The following is a 23,770-nucleotide window of genomic DNA, read 5'->3' as shown; positions in this document are numbered from 1 at the left end:
GCGCTTTACACCTACTACGCTTCATCTAGTAGTGTGTCCACAATCACATTATTTTTATTTAGTGAAACAAATATAGAAAAGAAAAAAAAGAAGTATTAAAGCTGATGTGGAGGAAAAGACAAAACAGTATAAGATAAACTTTGGAGGCGCCGTTGCAAAGGCAATGCCTCACCCCTGAACCAGAACACTGAACAGTGTTGTGGAGAGATCAAAGAGGAACCTGGAACCTGAGTGTCCGGCCCGGTGTATTACAAATGTTGGGTCAATAATATTGACAGAAGTCATTAGTGATATTTATTATAGGAGAACACGTTATTATTTTAAGCATATGCGTGATGTCAAAATAAAGTTCGTGTATTCAAGCACCAGGTGTTGAAGTATTACTTTCCACAATAAGCTCGGTAAGTTAGCGTTAATTTTTTTGCGGTATTATTAAAGAAAACAGAAAAAAATAAACCGTTCTCCCGTTATAACCTCCCCCCCCCCTCCCGACGGACACGGGGAATGACATTGGATTTAGGGTGGGTGAAAACAGGAATATAAACATTAATCAATACCTGTATTAAAACCACACACCCCACCTAACCTAACCTAGTAGTTCCCAGGTCACAGACCTAGATATGGAGGCAAGCCCCAGACCCCCCTTCCCCAGTCACAGACATAACCAAGGGCAAGCCCCCGACCCCCCTTAACCAGGTCACAGACCTAGCAGGGTGTTCCCTTCTTCCCCAGTCACAAACCTACCCAGGTCACTGACCAACATGGAGAGTAGCAAGTCTTAGTCATCTGTTATTAAAAGTAATTAAATAAACATCATTCTTTATTGCTCATATTTGCTTTATATGAAACCATTAAAACCAGCTTTCAGTCAATAAGAAAAAAGGTATGGGAAAATATTGATATTTATATACATTTTATTGTTATTATTACTCGCTAAACTACAACCCTAGTTGGAAAAGCAGGATGCTATAAGCCCAGGGACTCCAACAGGGAAAGTAGCCCAGTGAGGAAAGGAAACAAGGAAAAATAAAATATCTTTAGAACAGTAACAACACTAAAATAAATATTTCCTAAATAAACTATGAAAACTTTTAACTAAACAAGAGGAAGTGAAATAATATAGAATAGTGTGCCCCAGTGTACCCTCAAGCAAGAGAACTCTAACCCAAGCCAGTGGAAGATCATGGTACAGAGGCTATGGCACTACCCAAGACTAGAGAACAATGGTTTGATTTTGGAGTGTCCTTCTCCTAGAAGAGCTGCTTACCATAGCTAAAGAGTCACTTGTACCCATACCAAGAGGAAAGTTGCCACTGAACAATTGCAGTGCAATAGTTAACCCCTTGGGTGAAGAAGAACCGTTTGATAATCACAGTGTTGTCAATTGTATGAGGACAGATGAGAATTTGTAAAGAATAGGCCAGACATTTCGGTGTATGTGTAGGCAACGGGGAAAATGAACCGTAACCAGAAAGAAGGATCCAATGTAGTACTGTCTGGCCAGTCAAAGGACCCCATAACTCTCCAGTGGTAGTATCTAAACAGGTGGCTGGTGCCCTGGCCAACCTACTACATATATGACCATTCAGTAAATACTGAATTTGGTATGTGTGTGTGTTTTTTCAACCTATATGCCAACTTCTTTCTTACCTTGAAATCTGCAAAATTTAAAAAAAAAAATTATCAACATTGATGGACCGTAAGAGTTCATGTTCTGTGGAGAGAATAGTTAGAACAAGCCTTGTCTAACCCATCACTGAGCATAGATAATTCTTAGTTATTTTCTAGTTCAGAGAATGCTCTCTCACCCCAGCAGGTAGAAATCATAACTGGCAAGTAAATTCTTCTAAGTATTACTTGTTCATTTGGGAAAGTATCTGTGACATTTCTTTTTATTAGCAAGTTACACATGGCAGTTTCAGTAACCTTGGTGTCATTGTGTCAACCAAACATTCTTGAATCATGACTGCAAAGTGACCCATTTCATCAGAGAGCTCTGTAATTAAATCATTAGAGTACAGTTGAGTAAGCTTTATACAAACTTCCTTGATGCTCTCCTTGGACAAGTTAACTTCACTATATGCTGAAATATATTTTAAAGTTTACCTACCAACAAATCAAGAATGCAGTCATATTCATTCACATGGAAATTCTTTCTTGGCTGAGGGTGACCTCAGGAGTTCTCCCATAATCCATGGGATCTAAATGCACTGTACACTTTCAATTTTGCAATCTTTCTTTCATAAGTATAGTTGTGCCAGACTGTTCTACTCTGTCATTAAAAAACCTTCAAATCTATACTTCATTTATTCCACAAATAATAAAAAGAGATTTGTTCCCTTACTAACAAACCTTCCGTTTTTTATTTGGATAGTGTTTCGGAGAAGCTAGAAGGTAGCCATTAGACAAATGGTGAGGTGGCAACCTGTCTGACCGCTTGAGCGGGTAGGCCAGGGGTGGCTGGAGGGTACCCAGCCACTTCTATATATATTCTCACAGATGTGAGGTATGTCACTTTTTCTTTTGGCTCGGTAGAGAGTGGTCGTGTCCTCTCTCTCCTCCCAAGGCTGTTATGGGTGGACATTTTTAATCTCTCTCTTTTCAGGTGTGCTTGCTTCTTCGGATCGCCTTCATGTGGACCTGTTCTGGGCGCGAGGGTGCTGTTTGCGGTACCTTCATGTAATCGCTGGATACCAACCCGCACTCTCTGTGTCCTTCGTGTAGAGGGCATCTTTGCGACCATGGTTTGCTCTGTGCAGAGTGTAGGGAATGGCATGCCTCCCAATGGGAGAAATTTGGACGGAGCAGAAAGAAGAAAGCTAACCGCAATCTTTCTCCCTCTGGGCTGAGGTAAAGTGCGTTCTTCCCGCAACCCCAAATTTCTTTCTAAGGCTCCTTCTTGTTCGCACTCTTCCGAGGGATGATCTAGCAGGGGTGCAGACCGTCTAACTCCTTGGCAACCCCTGGGTACTGGGGGGGGGTAGTTGCTTCCCTTAGAGGAGCAACTTCACTTCCAATTGCTGGGGAGCAATTTTCCCTTGCAGATGTTTTGCAGGTATGGCTGACCTTAGGGGTTTCTGCGCCCCCTACGAAGGAAGAACTTGTTCGTTTCCTTCAGTGCGGTGCCAGGAAGGACCCTTCTCCAGAGCCTTCAATATCTCTCGCTTTGGAGGTTTGCAAAGTCCATCTGGACCTTCCAAGCGCAGATGAGGTGATCGCTCGCATTCGCCCCTCCAACGGCCTCCTGCTGACGACGATCCTACGCGCCATCCTGGGTCTTCGTCGTCTTGTAACCTCCAGCCTTCTTGTTTCTTCCCAGAGGAACCCTTCGGCTGTAGGTGATGATTTTCCAGAGACCAGCACTCCTTCCACCAGTGGTATGCAGGGACGAGGTTCTCCATCTCCTCGTCCTTCAGGACACTCTTCTCCTGATCATTGTTCGTGATGATCTGAAGATCAGGATCGTAGGTAATCACGATCTGAACGCTCTTCATCTAGAAGGTGTTCTTGCTCTAAGGCTTCACGCTCACGAGACCTCTCAACATTCTCCTCGGAGGTGTTCCTCTTCATAAGAAGTCTCGCAATCTCGCTCTGCACGATCACGAGCATCCCAGTCTAGACCTAGGTCCAGACACTCGCGTTCTAGATCTCGACGATCTAGATAATGAGGACGACGCTCGCACTCGCGAGGATGAAGCTCCCATTCACGCTCGCAAGAGCGCCGTTCACGAGAACGACAATCACATTCACGAGGCGGATGCTCATGTTTGCAAGCTAGGCATTCACGATGCTCACGCCATTCTCAAACGAGAGCTAGACACGCCCGTTCACGAACAGTACTTTCACGATCGTGTTCTCTTCCTTGCATAACTTTATTTAGTCAAAAAGATGACTGATGAGTCACCTAGAACACAGGAAATACAAACTTAAGTAATAGAAGATACAAACATAAGTAATGAATAAACTGAGGTAAATGACATACAGTATCTATCTATCTCCTTTTCCCAGGGGGCAGTTTTGAAGGGTATGAATAAAACTTTACGGGCTGGAAACAACAACTTGTGAAAGTTCTGTAATAGGCCTGATTGCCAAAATATAAAAACATCAATAGTTTTTGGAGCACTTGATCAGTTCACATAGCCTGATTAAAAATTATACATGTGACTTAAAGGCCATTCATCAATGGCACTTCCATGCACTTAATATAGTGACCCCATCTCTCTTCCAGGGGGGTTATTATTGTGACCCACCGAAGACCATGAGCTCAAAGTGAACTGTCACACTAATCCTTAAAATGTTGTCTTGAACGCACCGTTTCCCTAACGCCTGGTTTGTTATGAGGCATGAGACGCCTCAGGGATAATGGTAGCTTAGTAACTGGTGGAACATTTGAGGACTCTGGTGAGGATGGACCCGGTGGAGTGGTGACTGGTTCCTGTCGATCCGGTAACTGCATAGGAGTTGTAGCTGTCGGCCCTGGGGTTGTGAGCTGTGGAGCTGGTGCAGCTTCTGGCTTAGGTGGACCTTCTGCAACTTCAGTCATGGTAGGTGCGGTGCTTGTGGGCTGATTGAAGCCGGTTCTGCAGGGTGTGCGAAGTACGGGATCAATCTTATCAGGAGGAGGCTGGGATGGTCGGAATATCCTAAGATGTTGGGGATTTCTTAGTGTCACTCTACCAGATCCCTAGACCCGAATAGCATACTGATGGAACTGGCAGACCTCGATAACCACTCCAGTGCAGTCCCAGCGTCTAGGGCGATTGCCTACCAGGTTCTGTAAGTACATGTGATCCCCGACTTTCAATGGTGGCAGTTGTGTGGTACGTAAGGACCACTTCTCACATTCTCGTGAGTTGCGCTTTGCTAAGGCCACTTCCCTGTTCTTCATTGTTTCTTGCCATGTGTTGTGGGGGCAATATCTACCTAAGGGGATGGGAATGGGGTCTCTGATAGGTGTGCCAAATAGGACCCTCACTGGCGAAGTCTTCGTTTCCTGGTCTACCGAGTTCCGGTAAATTAGCATCACTCTCTGGAATCTGTCAATGTTGAGGGATCCAGCTGGTCCTGTGTTGTCAGTAAGCTTCCTTTTGACAGTTTTTACTGCAACCTCAGCTCTGCAGTTAGCATGGGGATTGGCGACAGAAGTTAGACAATAATGTACACCCTAAGATGACAGGAATTCTTGAATCTTGCCAGATGTGAATTGGGGTCCTCCATCTAAAGTTGGCTCTTTTGGGATTCCAACTGTGACAAATGATTCGCGTACTTTATCAGACCATCTGCTCCTGAATGAAATATGAATACCATGGGCCAATTAGAGTATCTGTCCACCAGGACCAGGCACAGTATTCAGTGTTGTTGTGAAGGAAGTAGTCACAACAAACCTTCTGGAATGGGTAATCTGGTGGATTGATGTTACTTACTTGGTGGTTGCATTGCTTTGGGAAACATCTTTCTATTCCTATATAAACTCGGAATGTGTTCATAGAACACGAGAAACTCTCATTACATTGAATTGCTCAGGTTACTATTAAACTCACTTTGTATGTTTTAGCGAGATGTTAAAGTTTTTCTTCAGAACATTGTGATAAACTGTACTAGGTAAAACCTGCTCAATGTCCATGCCAGAATTATGACTTCCACCCACCTATGAGTGAGTCATCCATATAAATAACAGAAGGTTTGTTAGTATGTGAACAAATGTCAAATTCAGAGATAATTTGTATTTTTCCTTAACTGATACAAACCTGTAGTATTTATATAAATTGGCCCACCATCACCTGTCCCCCAGAAGTCATTCCTGCAATCAAAAGTGACGTAGCTCACAGCTGTGAGAGTATATATAGAGCTGGTTGGGTACCCCCCGGTCACCCCCGGCCTACCTGCTCAAGCAGTGGGGCAGGGTTGCCACCTCGCACTTTTAGTTTAATGGCTACCTTACAGCTTCGCTGAAAGAATATCCAAATAAGTAACTACAGTTTTGTATTAGTTAGGGAAAAATACAAATTATCTCTGAGTGTCATATTTATTTTACTTTATTTAATAGCAGTTTATAAATACTGGATTATATCTGAATTTCTTTTATAATTTCAGGAAATGGCAGTTCAGCTTTGGAAATTGGCTTCAAGAGGCTTGTATTCTGGTGCTTTGCCTACAAAACGTTTTCCCCATAATAATATAATCTTGGCAGACCTACATAGGAGACATGTACATGTCAATACCATTGTCGATGAGGACAACAGAGAAGATGTCAGAGAGAAAGGTTCAGAATTTTTTGAGAGACTTCAAAGAAAAGGAGTTGACAGTAGACATAGAAAATCATTTTTGTCACTTTATCAATATTTGCTAAAAGCTGGAGTTGATAAAAATAACTTGGAATCCCAGTTTTTTGGAACTCCAGACCTGATAACATATCCTTTATCAGATTGGAAGAATTTTTGCAAAATAATGGCAGGTGGTGGAGTGCCCATAGATATTGTATTCAAAAATATTTCTCAATGTCCTGACCTCCTTCAGATTAGTGAAAAGAAACTTGAGCATTTTGCAGAAAAGCTGTCCTTCCTAAACATTGGAAAATACTCTGTAATGGAGCTTGTGCAGCAGTAAGTTTACAAATCGATGACTTTATGAATATTATAAATGTTAAATAGCAATGAATACTTATGCTTTATTTTTTCCTATATGAATACAAACCCATAACCTTTAATAACCTTTAACAGGAGTAGGCTTTTAACAAAACTGAATACTTAACGAGGTGGTGTTAGTTAGCTGCCAGATAGTACGGACATACTTCTGGCATTCTCATCTGGCTGTTTTACTCTAAAGCATTTTCTTTTAGATAATGTGTTGGCAATCATTGTGAGAAAGGGATATTTAGAAGGAAGGATTTGTAGTTGTTTCCCAAAATTGTAGCTGTGCGACAGTTATCTGTGCAAACCTGCTGATATCCACATTCTTGTTCATTTGGGATAGTATTCCTGTTTGCTGTTTATGCCCTTACTTGTGCATCCTTGTGATGACAATGACAAGTTAATCCTTACGAAGCTGGCAATCCTTAGACATTGATGTGCTCCGTTGGAGGAAAAAGATATTTGCTGCTACCAAGTGTGAAGGGCATTCAGCATCTTTCAGATCCTGGTAAAGCACTAAGAATGCATTGCCTGGTTGTACTGTCACTTCATAGAGTTCCTGTCGTCTCTTCTCCCCATGGAGTGTCATCATCTGCTTTTATGACCTGGTAGAAGGCAAACTTCTAGTGCTACCTACTCCTTTGTCTCATCTTCATGAGATTTTTTGGTGCTACTTCAAGAGGAGAACAAGCAGATGACATCTATGATGTTGAGGAAGACCGATCAACAGGGCTCGTGTACATGCGATTCATAACGTTTCTCTCCCTGTGGGAGAGAGTGCTGTATCAGGAATCGTTCTTCTTGAGTAAGTGCTGAAAGTTGTGGGAAGGAACGTCGACGCAGTCCACTATGGAGAGGTGTCAGTGTACTTTGTATGGGTGTTCACACATTATTTACCTGTGCTCAGTCTCATACCAGGAGAACTAAGTACTGAGAGAAGTCTCATAACAGGAAGAAACATCAATACAGTATGCATAACTCTTGTAAGGAACTGAGCAGGCTCTGCCGGTTAGGATGAAGGGCGTGACCATTCTTTCCCCTTCCTTGGTGATGTCTCTTTTTGAATGCTGAGAGTTGTTCCTTAACAGGAAGAAAAATTCTTATGCGCTGCTTCTGCACTTGTCTTGGGTCCTGTACTGAGAGAAATGCTTGTCAAAAATTGTCCCACATTGAAAAGAAATGATGCCACACAACTCTGGGTCTTGTACCCTAGCGCAGCTATAGTACTGTACTTCGCTTGAAGACGACGATGTTGTCTAAGATGATCGATCAATGTAACTGTGTGTCTCCAACAATCTCTCCCCACATATGTGAGGATGGTATGTATCTGGAGGACTGGTACAGCCAGCCCTCGAACTTTGCTGGGGTTAGGTAACAGAGACCACCGCAAAGATAGAAAAACGACGTAATATTAGAGCTCTAGGGTCAGTGAACTCATAGCCCCCCTACTGTCTATGTGCGGTCGACTAACACGCTAAATTTGTAGTCCACTAACTGCTATGTAGGTTTTATTACAGTACAGTGATTATAAAGTATAGCACAGTACAATTTCCTATTTGCTCTTACACATATACAAACCCTCATCCTTTAATAGGAGTTGTTTTCAGTGTACTGTAGATGGAACTCGTCTGTTAAAATTAAAACGGGGCGTTGGTAGTTACTGGTGGGTGGCGGAGAAGGCCGTCCCCTTGCCAGCACATTGTTTAGCTACTTTGTTTTCAGCTCCTGGAGAGTAAAGACATATTCCCCACGTTTTCATCTAACATTTTAATCTTTTGCCTTTTTTAATTTTTAGATAAGATTTAGCAGATCATCATGAGCTAGGGATAATAAAAAAGATGAAGGTTTGGCAGTTGTTTCCCTAAAACTGTAGCTGTGTGTCAGTTGGCTATACAACCGGCTGTATCCTTCTCATTCCCATTTAGACAGCTTTACTGTTTGCTGTCTCTTTCCTCACTACAGTAGTAAGGCCTTATGATGACAACACATCATGAGCACTGGGCTACAACTGGAGGAAACCGCTGCTGATTGTGAAGGAAAAGAGCACTGCCCTTCCCCTTTCCTTCATTGTCTTCTTGGTCCCAGGATGGCAATAAGGGCTTATCACCTGGATGCTGTCTTTTTGGAGTTCCTTTCTTTCCCCAAGAGTGTCTTGTCATCGACCTGTGTATCCTGTGAAGGCAAACTTCAAATTACTCCTCCGTCACTTCCTCTTCTTTGAGAGTTTTCACTACTACTTTAAAGAGTAGAACATTTACACGTATTTTCATCTAAAAACTCCAGGAGGCTAATTGATAAGAGTGGCATTGGATCACTGATAGTTTCTCTCCCTGTCGAAGAGACAGTGCTGTACCAGAATCTTCTTAGGTTGGTGTTTGTACTTTATGCACTGCCAGTCTCTCTACATGCTGTTCCTGTTGGGATGGGATGGATGCAGTCTTCTAAAATCCGTGAAGCCCCACACACCGGGAATCCACATGCACTGGGAACAGCGAGTGTTTGAAAATCCATGCGCACTGAGAATCACAAGTGTCGGGAATCCAAGCATACCTGGAATCTACGCACTGGAATTCATGAGCATTGGCAAGTTACGCACTCTGATATCCTCACGATCTTGAATCCACGCTCACTGGGAAGCCACTCGCCCTGGAATCCACTCTTAACGGGCATCCATGAGCACCTGAAATACACACTTAGTCATCACCTACCTTCAGCTGACTGAATTCCATGCACTCCTGGTACCCAAATACGATCAGCCTGGATTGAACAGCCACAGCTATGTCTTCAATTGACCTCTCCTCACCTATGCAAGAAGGATATGTAGCAAGATGAATGGCATGTACCAAGAGGAGCTGTACATACCAGGAGGAGGGGTACATACAATGATTGTACCCAGCGAAGTGATGTTTCAGTACATAGCTCCCTCTAGTTCTCGGCCTCTCAAGAGACTGAGTGCTTGCTTCTTCATCTGGAAAAGGGTGCTAGCCTTCTTCCTTTTCCTTCTTTAGAGTGTTCCAGAAGTATTCTAGATAGGTGACGGAAGACATCTTTGAAGAAGTTCAAAAGACTGCTTGTGACTTCTACCGTTTCTCTCCCTTGGCGGGAGAGAGTGTAGTACTGAGAACATTCCACTCGAGGAAGGCATACCTGTACATTTTTTCCTCATTAAGCAGGTTAAGTGGGTACGTACTGGGAATGTTCCGATCCCTGAGTATTCATGTAAGAATGTAGGACACTACCCCTTTTTTCTACTTCCTGGACAAATCACATTCGGGAGAGAGAGGGAAGAAGTGCGTGTTGAGAGTTTTCCCTTCAGAAACAAACATTGGTATGTTTAATGTTTGGTCTACATCACATTTCCTTGATATCACCTCACTCACCTGAAATTATATCCATTTGTTAATGTTGTTAAGCATCCCATACTAATGTCACAGATTCTTCTGGGCGGGATGTAATGAGAACATCTATTATTAAAATACATTTATTCTGATATGGCTTACATTACTGCTCAGTTCTCAATGGCTTGTGACTCTCAAGTGAAAATATCAATGTAAACAAAATCTATGTGCACTCTTTGCCATGGATACCTGGGTAACTCCCATCGGTGCATTTTAGCAAAATGAGGATTGTTCTGTTGCGTAACACAATTCATACTTTTTCAATATTAATCTTACCCGATAATCATGTAGCTGTCAACTCCGTTGCCCGACAGAATTCTACGGAAGGGATACGCCAGCGATCACTATACTAGAAGGGGGTGTACTCACCAGCGCCACCTGTGGCCAGGTACTGCAGTACTTCTTGTTGACACCACCTCAATTTTTCCTCTGTCGTGCTTCCGGCAAGACCTACATGGATACGCTTATAATTTTGGAGTCTTGTTCACGGTTTTTGGTGAAGTATTGCTCTAAGATTTCAGCTTTCGCTATACTGGAAACTTGTCTATTAGCTTAGATAGCTTTTATATTGATTTGATTAATGGTTAACGATCTTTTGCTTTAATTGGAATCCCCCTTGACTGTTCTTTGATTCAAGATGTCCGACCTTTCTCAAGCTCCTCCCCAAAGACGATGTAGGACTTGTATTAGGCGTATTCCGAAGGCCTCGGTTGATCCTCACACCGTTTGTTCCGACTGTAGGGGAAAATCCTGTCAGTTGGAAGATCGATGTGAGGAATGCGCCGGACTTTCGGAACTTGATTTTGTTCGATTCCTCAAGTATACCACTAAGTTAGAGAGAGAGAGAGTTAGGAGGAGTTCGGCTCGCTCTTCGCTTTATTCCTCACCCCATGATCCTCAACCTTTTCCTCCCCCTGTAGTGGCTACCCCCGAACCTACTATTTGTGCTCAGCCTGATATGTCTGATGTTTTACGTGCCATTCAGGCTTTAGGTGATAAAGTGGAGTCGGTAGTGAGTGACCACAAGTTCCTCTTGGCGGACGTCAAGGAACTTAAAGTGAAAAGTGCAGTGGGAAGTGGTAGTGCCAGTGCTGTGCCGAGTGCTAGTGTCAGTGTCAGTGTTGTGCGTGAGGGTACTTCTGTGCGTGCCAGTCGTCCTCCCAGTCCGGGACCTCTTGCAAGCTCCCAAGCCCAGGGGAGAAGCAATGTCGAAGGGCAAAAGGGTTCGGCAGGCCTTGATCGGCGCACAGAAGTATCCTCGGTGGTTGCGGGCGTATCTTACAGAGATCGTCACTCCCACTCTCAGACGATTGAGCCTTTATTTTTCTCGTCTGCAGAAGAATTTTCGGGGAGAAAACGCTGGACTCAGGTCTCAAGACCTCTTAAGCGTAAAGTCCAGACCTCACGAGTTCAACAGCCCGGATGTAGTCATTGGGCTAGCTCTGACTCGCCGCAGTCATCAGGTGACTGCACACCTCCTAAGAGAGGTAAGGCGATGCCTCAACAGACCTCAACTTCTGTTAAGGCTTTGCCTTAACATACCTCATCATCTGTTGATCCCAAGATGGCTTTGCTGCAGTCCATGCAGTCGCAGCTTGCGGTCTTAATGCGTGAGTTTCAGGCAGAGAAGGTTACACCTCCTCCTGCGAGCGCTCCTCCTCCTCTCCGCAGTCCAGTCTGCCAGACGTACGAAGTTGAGGTTCCTCAAGCTACCTCCATGCGTGAGCTACCGCGTTGGGAGTTGCCAGTTACCAGCGTTGTGCAGCAACCTCCACCTTCCTTGAGGCAGGAATCTCTTACCACGCGACAACCTTCTCAACAATGGGGACAGGAGTCTTATGCCTTACAACCTCCTCTTCCTTTGAGGCAAGAGTTTCTTGCAGTAAGACCATCCTCGAGGAAGCAACCTCTTGAGGTACGACAACCTCTACCATCCTTGAGGCAGCCACCTCAGCTCTCGCAGCTGCTACCTCCTCTTTCCTCGAGGCGAGAACCTCAACTCTCGAGGCAAGCACCTCAAGAACCTCAACTCGTGAGACAGGAGCCGCGTTCTGCGCAGCCGCCACCTCAACTCTCGCAGCTCACACCTCAAGAACCTCAACTCGTGAGACAGGAATCTCTTACTGCGCAACCACCTCAACCCTTGAAGCAAGCGCAACTCTTGAGACAGGAACCTCATGCAATGAGTCAGCCACCTCAACGCATGCATCTACCACCTTCTCCTCTACTTGACCAGTCTTTGCAGCCTGAACCTCAGGTTTTACTTCAGTCGCCTCTCACCACACTTGCTCCTCAAACCTCCGCAGAACCTCCTTCATCCCAGCCTCATGACTTTGTCATTACCAGCCCTCATCCTCTTCAACAGAGACTTGAGGATGAGACCGCAAGTGTTTATGCACCCGCTTGTCAGGATTCTGCTGTTCAGCATACCGCTGTAACTTTACCTCTCGCTTCTCAACCCTCAGGTGATGAGGTTTCTGAGGAGGAAGCTGCGCACCTAGATGATCCCTCTTCGGACGTGGAGGAACCCAAGTCGTTACCACCCTCCATTGACTTTCGCAAGGTCCTGGCTCTTTTCAGAGAGGTTTACCCGGATCATTTTGTTTCTGCTACCCCTCGCTCTCCTCCATCAGAGTTTTCTCTAGGCATGCAACCGGTTAAGTCGGCCTACACTAAGCTCGTCTTTGCTAGATCCTCTAAGAGAGCTTTAAGAATGTTAGGGGATTGGTTGCAGTCCAAACAACAACTAGGGAAGACTTCTTTTATGTTTCCTCCTACTAAGCTGACTTCTAAGGCGGGCGTATGGTATGCCACAGGAGAGGAACCAGGCTTGGGAATCCCTGCCTCTGCCCAGGCTGACTTCTCAAGTTTGGTTGACTCTCCACGTAGATCGGCTATGAGGCGCTCTAAGGTCTGCTGGACCTTTTCCGACTTAGACCACTTCTTAAAGGGTGTCTTTCGCGCCTTTGAGATTTTCAATTTTCTCGACTGGTGCCTGGGGGCCTTGAGCAAGAAGACTGCCCCTTCTGACAAGGACTCGGCCATGCTTATAATGTCCTGTATGGATAAAGCAATTCGCGATGGTATCACCTCTTGTCAAAGGTCTCAGTTACTTTTTGCTCTGCTTTCTAAGTTCCTGTTTCCTGAGGACCTTATCAAGGAATTGTCTGCGGCCCTTATTCAGAAGGACACTCATGACCTTGTGGCCTCTTCAGCTCGTAAGGCTAAGGTTGCTCCTTCGGTTCCTAGAACTTACCGCACCCCAGTGGCCGATACTCCTGCTACAAGATTTATTCCGCCCTTTCGTGGCAGAGCCCCCAGCCGAGGAAGTACCCGTCCAGACGCTTTCAGGGGCAGGTCTAAGAAAGGTCCCAAGCCTTCGAAAGGCAAACACTGACTCTCCTCCTCTCCAGACAGCAGTAGGAGCCAGACTCAAGATCTTCTGGCAAGCTTGGGAAAGAAGAGGTGCAGACGCCCAGTCTGTCAAGTGGCTAAGGGAGGGTTACAGGATACCATTCTGCCGCAATCCCCCTCTGACCACTTCTCCCATCAACCTCTCTCCCAACTACAAGGAAAAGGACAAGAGGCTAGCGTTACACCAGGAGGTGTCGCTCCTGTTACAGAAGAAGGCAGTGGTGATAGTCCGGGACCATCAATCCCCGGGCTTCTACAACCGTCTCTTTCTGGTGGCCAAGAAGACAGGAGGTTGGAGACCGGTGCTGGACGTCAGTGCGCTCAATGCTTATGTCACCAAGCAGACGTTCACTATGGAGACGACGAAGTCGGTCCTAGCAGCGGTCAGGCAGGAGGACTGGATGGTCTCGTTGGATCTGAAAGATGCTTACTTTCACGTTCCTATTCATCCAGACTCCCAACCTTTCCTGAGATTCGTTTTTGGAAAGGTTGTGTACCAATTCCAAGCCCTGTGTTTTGGCCTAAGCACAGCGCCTATGGTGTTTACGCGTCTGATGAGGAATATTGCAAAATTCCTCCACTTAGCGGACTTCAGAGCCTCCCTTTATTTAGACGACTGGCTGTTAAGAGCTCCCACAAGTCGTCGCTGTCTGGAGAGTCTCAACTGGACTTTGGACTTGATCAAGGAACTGGGTCTTTTGGTCAACTTAGAAAAGTCCCAGCTTATTCCCTCCCAATCCATCGTTTACCTGGGAATGGAGATTCGGAGTCAAGCTTTTCGGGCTTTTCCGTCGGCCCCAAGAATCAGCCAAGCCCTAGAGTGCATTCTGAGCATGCTGAAGAGGAACAGTTGCTCGGTGAGACAGTGGATGAGTCTAACAGGGACCCTATCATCGTTAGCCCTGTTCATAGAGTTAGGGAGACTCCACCTCCGCCCTCTCCTATTCCATCTAGCAGCTCACTGGGACAAGGATTTGACGCTCGAAGCGGTCTCTATTCCTGTCACCAAAGAGATGAAGACTACTCTCATGTGGTGGAAGACCAACATCCTTCTCAAGGAGGGTCTATCGTTAGCGATTCAGACCCCCAATCTTCATCTCTTTTCGGACGCATCAGACTCGGGCTGGGGCGCGACCTTGGACGGACAGGAATGCTCGGGAACATGGAACAAGGAACAGGAAACGCTTCACATCAACTGCAAGGAGCTGCTGGCAGTTCATCTGGCCTTAATGAACTTCAAGTCCCTCCTGCTAAACAAGGTGGTGGAGGTGAACTCCGACAACACCACAGCCTTGGCATACATCTCCAAGCAGGGAGGGACCCATTCGAGGAAGCTGTACGAGATAGCAAGGGACCTCCTCATTTGGTCAAGAAGTCTAAACCTCACACTGGTAACGAGGTTCATTCAGGGCAATATGAACGTCTCAGCAGATCGCCTCAGCAGGAAAGATCAAGTCATCCCCACGGAATGGACCCTTCACAAGAGCGTGTGCAACAGACTTTGGACCTTGTGGGGTCAGCCAACGATAGATCTGTTCGCCACCTCCATGACCAAGAGGCTCCCTTTGTACTGTTCCCCAGTTCCAGACCCAGCAGCAGTTCACGTGGATGCTTTTCTGCTGGATTGGTCCCATCTCGACCTATATGCATTCCCGCCGTTCAAGATCATCAACAGAGTCATTCAGAAGTTCGTCTCTCACGAAGGGACACGGCTGACGCTGGTTGCTCCCCTTTGGCCTGCAAGAGAATGGTTCACAGAGGTACTACAATGGCTGGTCGACGTTCCCAGGACTCTCCCTCTAAGAGTGGACCTTCTACGTCAACCTCACGTAAAGAAGGTACACCCAAACCTCCACGCTCTTCGTCTGACTGCCTTCAGACTGTCGAAAGACTCGCTAGAGCTAGAGGCTTTTCGAAGGAGGCAGCCAGAGCGATTGCCAGAGCAAGGAGGATATCCACTCGTAGAGTCTATCAATCCAAGTGGGAAGTCTTCCGAAGCTGGTGCAGAGCCAATGCAGTTTCCTCTACCAATACCTCTGTAACCCAAGTAGCTGACTTCCTGTTACATCTTAGGAATGTTAGATCTCTTTTGGCTCCTACGATTAAAGGGTACAGAAGTATGTTGGCTTCAGTTCTCCGCCACAGAGGTTTGGATCTTTCCTCCAACAAGGACCTACAAGACATCCTTAAATCTTTCGAGACTTCTAAAGAACGTCGTTTGTCCACTCCAGGCTGGAATCTAGACGTAGTCTTAAGGTTCCTTATGTCTCCTAGGTTCGAACCTCTCCAGTCAGCTTCCTTCAAAGACCTTACTCTCAAAACTCTTTTCCTCGTCTGCCTTGCGACAGCCAAAAGAGTTAGTGAGGTTCACGCCTTCAGCAAGAACATAGGATTCACATCCGAATCAGCAACATGTTCTTTACAGCTCGGATTTTTAGCTAAAAATGAACTTCCTTCACGTCCTTGGCCTAGATCGTTCGAAATTCCTAGCCTTTCCAACATGGTGGGTAACGAGCTAGAGAGAGTTCTTTGCCCTGTCAGAGCTCTGAAATACTATCTTAAAAGGTCAAAACCTATACGAGGACAGTCAGAGGCCTTATGGTGTGCCATCAAGAAACCTTCGATGCCTATGTCCAAAAACGCAGTTTCGTATTATATAAGGCTTCTGATTAGAGAAGCTCATTCTCACATGAAGGATGAAGACCTTGCTTTGCTGAAGGTAAGGACCCACGAAGTGAGAGCTGTAGCCACTTCGATGGCCTTTAAACAGAACCGTTCTCTGCAGAGTATTATGGATGCAACTTATTGGAGGAGCAAGTCAGTGTTTGCATCATTTTATCTCAAAGATGTCCAGTCTCTTTACGAGAACTGCTACACCCTGGGACCATTCGTAGCAGCGAGTGCAGTAGTAGGTGAGGGCTCAGCCACTACATTCCCTTAATCCCATAACCTTTTTAACCTTTCTCTTGAATGCTTTTATTGTTGTTTTTTGGGTTGTTACGGTAGGCTAAGAAGCCTTCCGCATCCTGTTTGATTTGGCGGGTGGTCAATTCGTTCTTGAGAAGCGCCTAGGTTAGAGGTTGTGTAGAGGTCCTTTAGTATGGGTTGCAGCCCTTTATACTTCAGCACCTTAGGGTTGTTCAGCCTCCTAAGAGGAACGCTGCGCTCAGTAAGGAAGACGAACTTATTAAAGGCAGAGTAATGGTTCAAGTCGACTTCCTTACCAGGTACTTATAATTTCATTGTTATTTTGAATAACTGATAATATGAAATACGGGATACTTAGCTTACTGATATACATGTACACTGGTTTTCACCCATCTCCCTGGGTGTGAATCAGCTACATGATTATCGGGTAAGATTAATATTGAAAAATGTTATTTTCATTAGTAAAATAAATTTTTGAATATACTTACCCGATAATCATGATTTAATTGACCCACCCTTCCTCCCCATAGAGAACCAGTGGACCGAGGAAAAATTGAGGTGGTGTCAACAAGAAGTACTGCAGTACCTGGCCACAGGTGGCGCTGGTGAGTACACCCCCTTCTAGTATAGTGATCGCTGGCGTATCCCTTCCGTAGAATTCTGTCGGGCAACGGAGTTGACAGCTACATGATTATCGGGTAAGTATATTCAAAAGTTTATTTTACTAATGAAAATAACATATTTCTTACAAATAATTCAATATCTCTATCTACACCTGGCCACCAGACAAAAGTCCTTGCAATAAACTTTGATCTGACAATGCATTGGTGATCATGTATTTCAGACAAAAACCTTATTCCTCAGTAAACTAGGAATAATTACTTTTGACCCTTTCATTATACAACCTTGTGTTATGCTCAATTCACTCCATATATCCATATTTGGTTTACAATATTCCTCGTTCTTATTTAAGTCCCTACCTGTCATGAAACTCTCTAAAACTTTACCAAGTATTGGGTTTTTCTTGGTATTGTGTGCAATATCCTTTGCTGTAATGTGTACTTGTTCCCATACTAACAAACCTTCCATTATATTATGTGGATTATCTTTCAGTGTAGCTGGAAGGTAGCCATTAGAGTTTAATTGCAAGGTGGCAACTCTGCCTAACCGCTTGAGTAGGTAGGCTGTGGGGTACCTAGCCGCCTCTATATATACTCTTACAGCAGTGAGAGACGTCACTTTATTTTGGCTTGGTAGAGATCAGACGTGTCCTCTCTCTCCCTGACTGTCATTCGACTTTTGATTTTGCTTTCTCCTTTTTAGGTGTGCGTGTTCTCTCTACGATTGCCTTCATGCAAATGTGTCCAGGGCGCGACGGTGCCGCGTGCGGTACTTTCATGTCTTCGTTGCAGACCAACCTGCACTCTTTTTACTTCGTGCAGTGGGCATCGCTGCGAGCAAGGTTTGATCTGCGCAGAGTGTAGAGAGTTGCTTGTCTTCCAATGGGAGAAACTTGGGCGGCTCAGGAAGAAGAAGGCAAAGCGCGATCTTTCTCCCTCGGGCTAGGAAAGCGTATTCTTCTTCTTCACGCACCCCCAGATCTCTTTCTAAAGCTCCTCCTCCCTCACGCTCTTCCAAGGGACGATCCAACAGGAGCGCAGACCAACTATTTCCTTGGCAACCCTGGGTTACTGGATGGTTGTTGCTTAGCCAAGAGGAGCAAATTCTCTTCCAGCCACTGGTGAGCCATTCTCCCTTTCAGATTTGTAGCGGGTGTTGTTGTCCTTGCGGATTTCGGGACCCCCTTTGAAGGAGGAGCTGCTGCGCCTTCTTCACCGTGGTGCCAGGAAGGACCCTTCTCCGGAGCCGTCAACATCTCACGCTCTGGAACTGTGCAAGGTCCATCTTTTGCCTTCTCCTGGCCCTTCCACGCGTGGACGAAGTGATCACTCGCGTTTGCCTCTCCAACGGTCCCCTGCTGACGACGAACCCTCTCTCCATCCTGGGACCTCGTCGTTTCCTAACCTTTAACACTTTGTTTCTCCACACAGGAACCTGCAGGTTACAGGTGTTCATCTACCGGGGACCAGCGCTCCTACCACCACCAGTGCTAAGGAAGAACATCGCCGTTGCCTTGCCCTTCTGGACACTCTACCCCTGATCGCCGTTCGCGATGATCGAATGATCTTACAGATCGTAAGTCATCACGATCCGAGCGCTCTTCTTCCAGAAGGTGCTCACACTCTAGAGCCTCGCGCTCTTGAGACTGCAGGTCTCAACACTCTCTTCGAAGGTGTACCTCTTCGCTAGGACGAGTCTCGCGATCGCGTTCTACATGAACACGAGCAAAGTCTAGGCGTTCACGCTCGTGATGGTACCATCTCGTTCACAATCACGAACCGCGCGTTCGCGGCCAAGGTCTAGAGGTAGAGGTAGGCGTACTCGCAGTCCATCATCACGTAGCCCTCAACCAGACCTGCTTCCAAACGACCTCGGTATCTTAGGATAGTCGTTCCGGGGGTTAATACCCCGTGATACCTGACGGTAATTCTGTTGTAATATCACTCACAGAAATATTATACAGTAGGAAGCTGCCCGAAGGAACTTTCATCTGGACGACATGGCTTGAGCCCCCCAAAAAATTTATTGACCCGAGGCACAAAATATGTGGTAGCCTTAATAGCAGATTCACTTATGTCATTGGTAGGTTGCTTTGTCTTAATAACTTCTCGAACCTCTTTACCCGCTGTGTGAAGTAATAATGCCTTCTTCTGTGCATCTTTCATACTACCTAATGCTTCTTAATATATCTTAAATTCCTCACACCACTGTTGCTATCGTATTACAACACAGGTGTGTATGTGAGAGGGATGGCCAGGTACCCCTGGCTCCCCCACCTGCCCTCTACCGCTAACTAGCAGTAGGGTAGTTCAACCTCAGCTTCACCGAACGGATAATCCCTATAAATAGCCACAGGTTTTTATTAGTTAGGAAAAATGCAGATTACTTCTGAATTTGTCATATAATTTTTTTAGGCAGAGAATTTGCTATGCAAAGCAGTTTGTTTATAGAATGTTAAACTGAATATTGTTTGTATTAGATTTATTTTTTATTGTTTCTTTACAGAAATCCGCAAGTGTTTGCACATCCACCAAATGCCATCATAAAAAGAGTGAGAAAACTATCTGAAATATTTGTAGCAAAGGATTTGAGGACTTTGATTAAAAATAATCAAAATGTTATAACTGACCAATGGGATACTATCGATGAAAAAATCTCGTATATCCACGAGGTAAGATTGTTGTTTATTAATGATGTGATCTTTAACAAAAAGACAAATCCCTTTCCAGTACTTTACATATTCCTTGACCTCTTAATGCAATGAGTGCATCTTAACAAAATTTTCATGGCTCTCATATTATTTACTGATAGGTAGAACGAACTACCTCCATGGGGAAAACCATTATGATGACACCTTTAACATCTCCTGTGTTATTAATGCCATTCCTATATGAAATATATTATAGGAAGGCATTTTGTAAAATAAAAAAAATTATGCCAGGTTGAATTGAGCTTATTCTTTAATTGTAGATCACACAGTATGAGGAAACACAGGAGAAAAAAGTAAAGATAGTAGTTCCTATACAATTACAAACCCTCGTTCTTTACATAGGATAGAATATCAGCGTAGCTGGAATACACAGCAATTGTAAACTTTTATGTGGCCGGGAATGGGGGAGTCCCACCCCCTCTTGCTCACTAAGCATTCACTTGCGATTCAGTCATGAGAACAGATGTTCCAGCCGTCAGTGAGAACAGATGTTCTTTTGCTAGCTGGAGTAACGGCTGACAGACCCAGGCCCCCAGTGATACTGGGTTACTGTTGCCAGAACCTGGATAATTCTTCATTGGTCGCTACCAGCTATCGCCAGAATCTACCCCTACTAAAGGACTCGGGTTTGTACAGTATGCGCCTCACCACTTAATGCGTCACCTAGGCACATCTGTACTGCATGCTCGCCAAGGATGTAGCGTAATAGACCTCCCTGACTGCCAGAACCGTGACCGTCCTCTGGGTAACCATCGTCCTGGGTTCAAGATCACCCAGAGTGGTTTCTTTCGTCATCAACCTTCAATTGTCCCCAATTTATATGGGCTGACCTCTATTTCCTTAAGTCAAAGAGTTACCAGTAGGGACGTTGTTATTCTCCTTCAAAATGGAACAGATACCTTTCAGATACTGTATCTCCTAACACCTCGAAGGATAGGAGGTTTCCATCTAACCCTCCTCACCCTTCTCGGAGGATTCACCCCTCAGAAAGTAGGATCTTTGGTTGGTACTGAAAAACGGATGGTACAAACATCTCTCATGCCAGGAAGGGATTCTTGATTAAGTCGTGAATATGTATGCATGATTATGTATGTGTCTGATTATTGCAAAGCTAGTGAAGATATCAGGCGTGCACATTTGGAGCACTGGCCTTCCCAGACTGACAGAGATAGCTAATGAAAAAGCATGCCAGGGTGCAACTTCGCATGCATTCAGCCTTTATTTAACCTTTTCTGAACAGGAGAAAACTTCTGTATGAGCACCTGTTGTTGAGAAGCAAGCTTCTCCCTGTGTTAGCAAGCAACATGTATCTCAACACGCACGAACGAACCTCAGTGCTCTAGCTCTCCTAAGTGCTCGTGTGGACTATCTCACTTGTCCCCACTAGACAACCCCTCCTCTCCTGAGCCTGTGGTAGTACTGTGCAATCAGCCTGTTACGGGTTTTGAACAGTTGGGTTACATCCCTCACGCGCCTCACCCACCTCATGTGCTACTCAGATGTGCCTCACCACTTCATGCGTCGCCTACACACTTGTGCAGCACTCTCACCAAGGATGGAGTGTAATGGGGAACCCTCTTTAAGAAGAGACCTTACGCCTACGAGCGCTAGTGTGTCCCCGCACTCAGGATTTGGACTTTCAGGTCTACCCTATAGACCTGCCTGACTGCCAGAATTATGACCATCCTCTGGGTGACCATCATCTTGTGTTTGAGATCACCCAGAGTGGTTTCTTTTGTTGACTACTTTCAATTGTCCCCAATTGATTGGGGCTGACCTCACACACACTTTCCTCAAGTCAGAGTGACAGTAGGGATGTTGTCAGTCTCCAAAATGGAAGAAATTCCTTTCAGATACTGAATCTCCCAACACGTTGAAGAATAGGAGGTTTCCATCTAACCTTTCTTTCCCTTCTCGGATGGTTCATGCCTCAGAGAAAGTAGCATCTTCAGTTGGTACTGAAGAACGGATAGTACAGAAGAGCAGATCTTCTCTTATGCCAGGAAGGGTTCACGATTATGTCCTGAATGTGTATGCATGATTACGTGTGCGTCTTATTATCGCAAAGCTATTGAGGATATCAGGCTTGCACATTTGGAGCACTCGCCTTCCCTGACTGACAGAGAATAGATAATGGAGAAGCATGCTAGGGCACAAATTCACATACATTCAGCTTTTATTTAACCTTTTCTGAACATAACCTTCTGTATAAGTGTCTATTTGTACCTTAAGATTCATCGGTCTCAGGCACATAGTCAGCTAACTTTTTATGCACACTGTTGGCCAAATGAAAATGGGACTTTGCTCTTCCTTTTCCCCTTTTGAACAATTAGTCCTTCAACACCGATTGATAGGAGTTTCAGATAAGGCACTCCTACCGTTTCTTCTCCCGTCAGAGAGACAGTGTTGGCCAATCCTTCACTAAGAAGTAAGAGACAGTGAGAGTGAACGCTACTTTGCTTTCTCCTCAGCTGTTAGCGATTGTGAATGACACTACATCTATTGGAAAGTTACCACTTTTGCTTGTGATAGCGAACATCTATTGGAACGTTACAACTTTTACCCTTGATTGCAGGTTTGTTGGCAATCACGTGCACTTACGTTAACTCCATCTCACTAGTTAACATCGCCAATAGAGCATTATTAGGCATGATACTAGGAGTTTCTGCACTCTAAAAGAGCACCATTACACATTTACACGATTGCAAGCTGCAACTTTACCTGCTTGGCTTGCGATCGATCACCCATCCTCTCACCTCCACTAGCTCTTTCAATTTTAATTGTTTGGTCTTACAGGCAGTGTGGCTATCTAGAGCAGTCACATGCTGGTGTTTTCCTATCTATTTGCACTCCTGCAGCCTTCTGAGAATAGTCACATGTAAGTGCATTAATATTCATTTGCTCCTTTGCTGCTAACTTGGAGTAATCACATGCTGGTGCTCTCCTAGAAAGCCCTAGGTGACAGGATAGATGTGAGGCAAAAGTGTGATAGGAATAGAAATGAATGGCGAGTGATTGTGACGCAGTTCCTATAGGCTCTACTGCTCTCTGAGGTAGCAGTCAGCATATGAAGCTTTATTTGTGGTGGAAGACGGGGGAGGATGGGCTGTGGCACCCTAGGAGTTCCATCCAAACTCTGCTGAGTCCCTCGTCAGGTATGATGGGAAAAAAAACTACAAATTTTATATAAAGTACAGTAATTTGTATTTTTCAATATTAAACTTAGCCGGTGATCATATACAGTAGCTGTCAGCTCTGCTGCCCGACAGAAAAACCTAAGGACAAAATACGCCAGCGATCGCTATACAGGTGGGGGTGTACATCAACAGCGCCATCTGTCGAGCAGGTACTCAAGTACTCCATGTCAACACAGAACCAATTTTCTCTCTGTCGTGCCACTGGCAAGACCTACTAAATACGCTGTTACTAACTGGATTTGTTTTCACAACTATTTGGTGAAGTACACTATTCTAGTTTTGAGCTTTCGCTATGCAGGGGTTTTATCTTCATCTCAAAACTTGAACTCGTTTTGGATAGATTTAATTATGGTGACAAAGAGAGTATGGACTCTCTTTCACTTTTAAATGGCCGACCCTTCCCTTAGACGGAAGTGTGTTTAGGTTTTTAGTAATTTTGCTTAACACGTGATAGATCTATATATTTTATATCTCTCCGCCTTTTTAGGCCTCTTCGATTAACTTTCCATTTATTATAAACATATAAAAAGAAATTTTTATGTTTTGTTTATTTGCGACCTTTCCTGATAGTAGGCGGTCCTAACTTGGAACCGAAGTTAATCAACGTTGAGCCCGTTATATCGTATTTAGCCTTTAAAGAATTTAAAACTTTTTAAATTTAATGTTTTATGAAAGAATTTCTTTGATAGTCTTCGTACTGTTTTCAAAGATGTACTAACGTTTAGTTTTTTTAGACTACGCAGTTGTTGACGTTCAGGACGTTCAACATGCGCTCTATCGTTACGATAGAGAGAGAGTGTATCACGGTTTCACTTTGCAGTAAGAGTAAATCGATTCTGACGTTTCGTTCATTCTTTCTTAACTTAAATGGTT

General features: G+C 44.8%; 1 protein-coding gene and 1 pseudogene across 1 annotated transcript in view; one reads left to right on the top strand and one right to left on the bottom strand.

Moving 5' to 3' along the window:
- Nucleotides 1-4,543, bottom strand: part of LOC137623450 (uncharacterized) — a 107,222-nt pseudogene extending 102,679 nt beyond the window's left edge.
- LOC137622974 (transcription termination factor 4, mitochondrial) overlaps nucleotides 206-23,770 on the top strand; it is a 67,797-nt gene continuing 44,232 nt past the window's right edge. The window contains exons 1-3 of the mRNA XM_068353586.1: nucleotides 206-401; nucleotides 6,094-6,602; nucleotides 19,496-19,661. Of these exons, the coding sequence (XP_068209687.1) occupies nucleotides 6,097-6,602; nucleotides 19,496-19,661 (672 nt within the window). The 5' untranslated portion in view covers nucleotides 206-401; nucleotides 6,094-6,096. The remainder of the gene's footprint in view (nucleotides 402-6,093; nucleotides 6,603-19,495; nucleotides 19,662-23,770) is intronic.

This window comes from Palaemon carinicauda, chromosome 30 (assembly GCF_036898095.1).
Source record: "Palaemon carinicauda isolate YSFRI2023 chromosome 30, ASM3689809v2, whole genome shotgun sequence".
NCBI classification, from domain to species: domain Eukaryota; kingdom Metazoa; phylum Arthropoda; class Malacostraca; order Decapoda; family Palaemonidae; genus Palaemon; species Palaemon carinicauda.
Note: the sequence above shows the minus strand (reverse complement) of the source record. Positions and strands in the feature narration are given on the sequence as shown.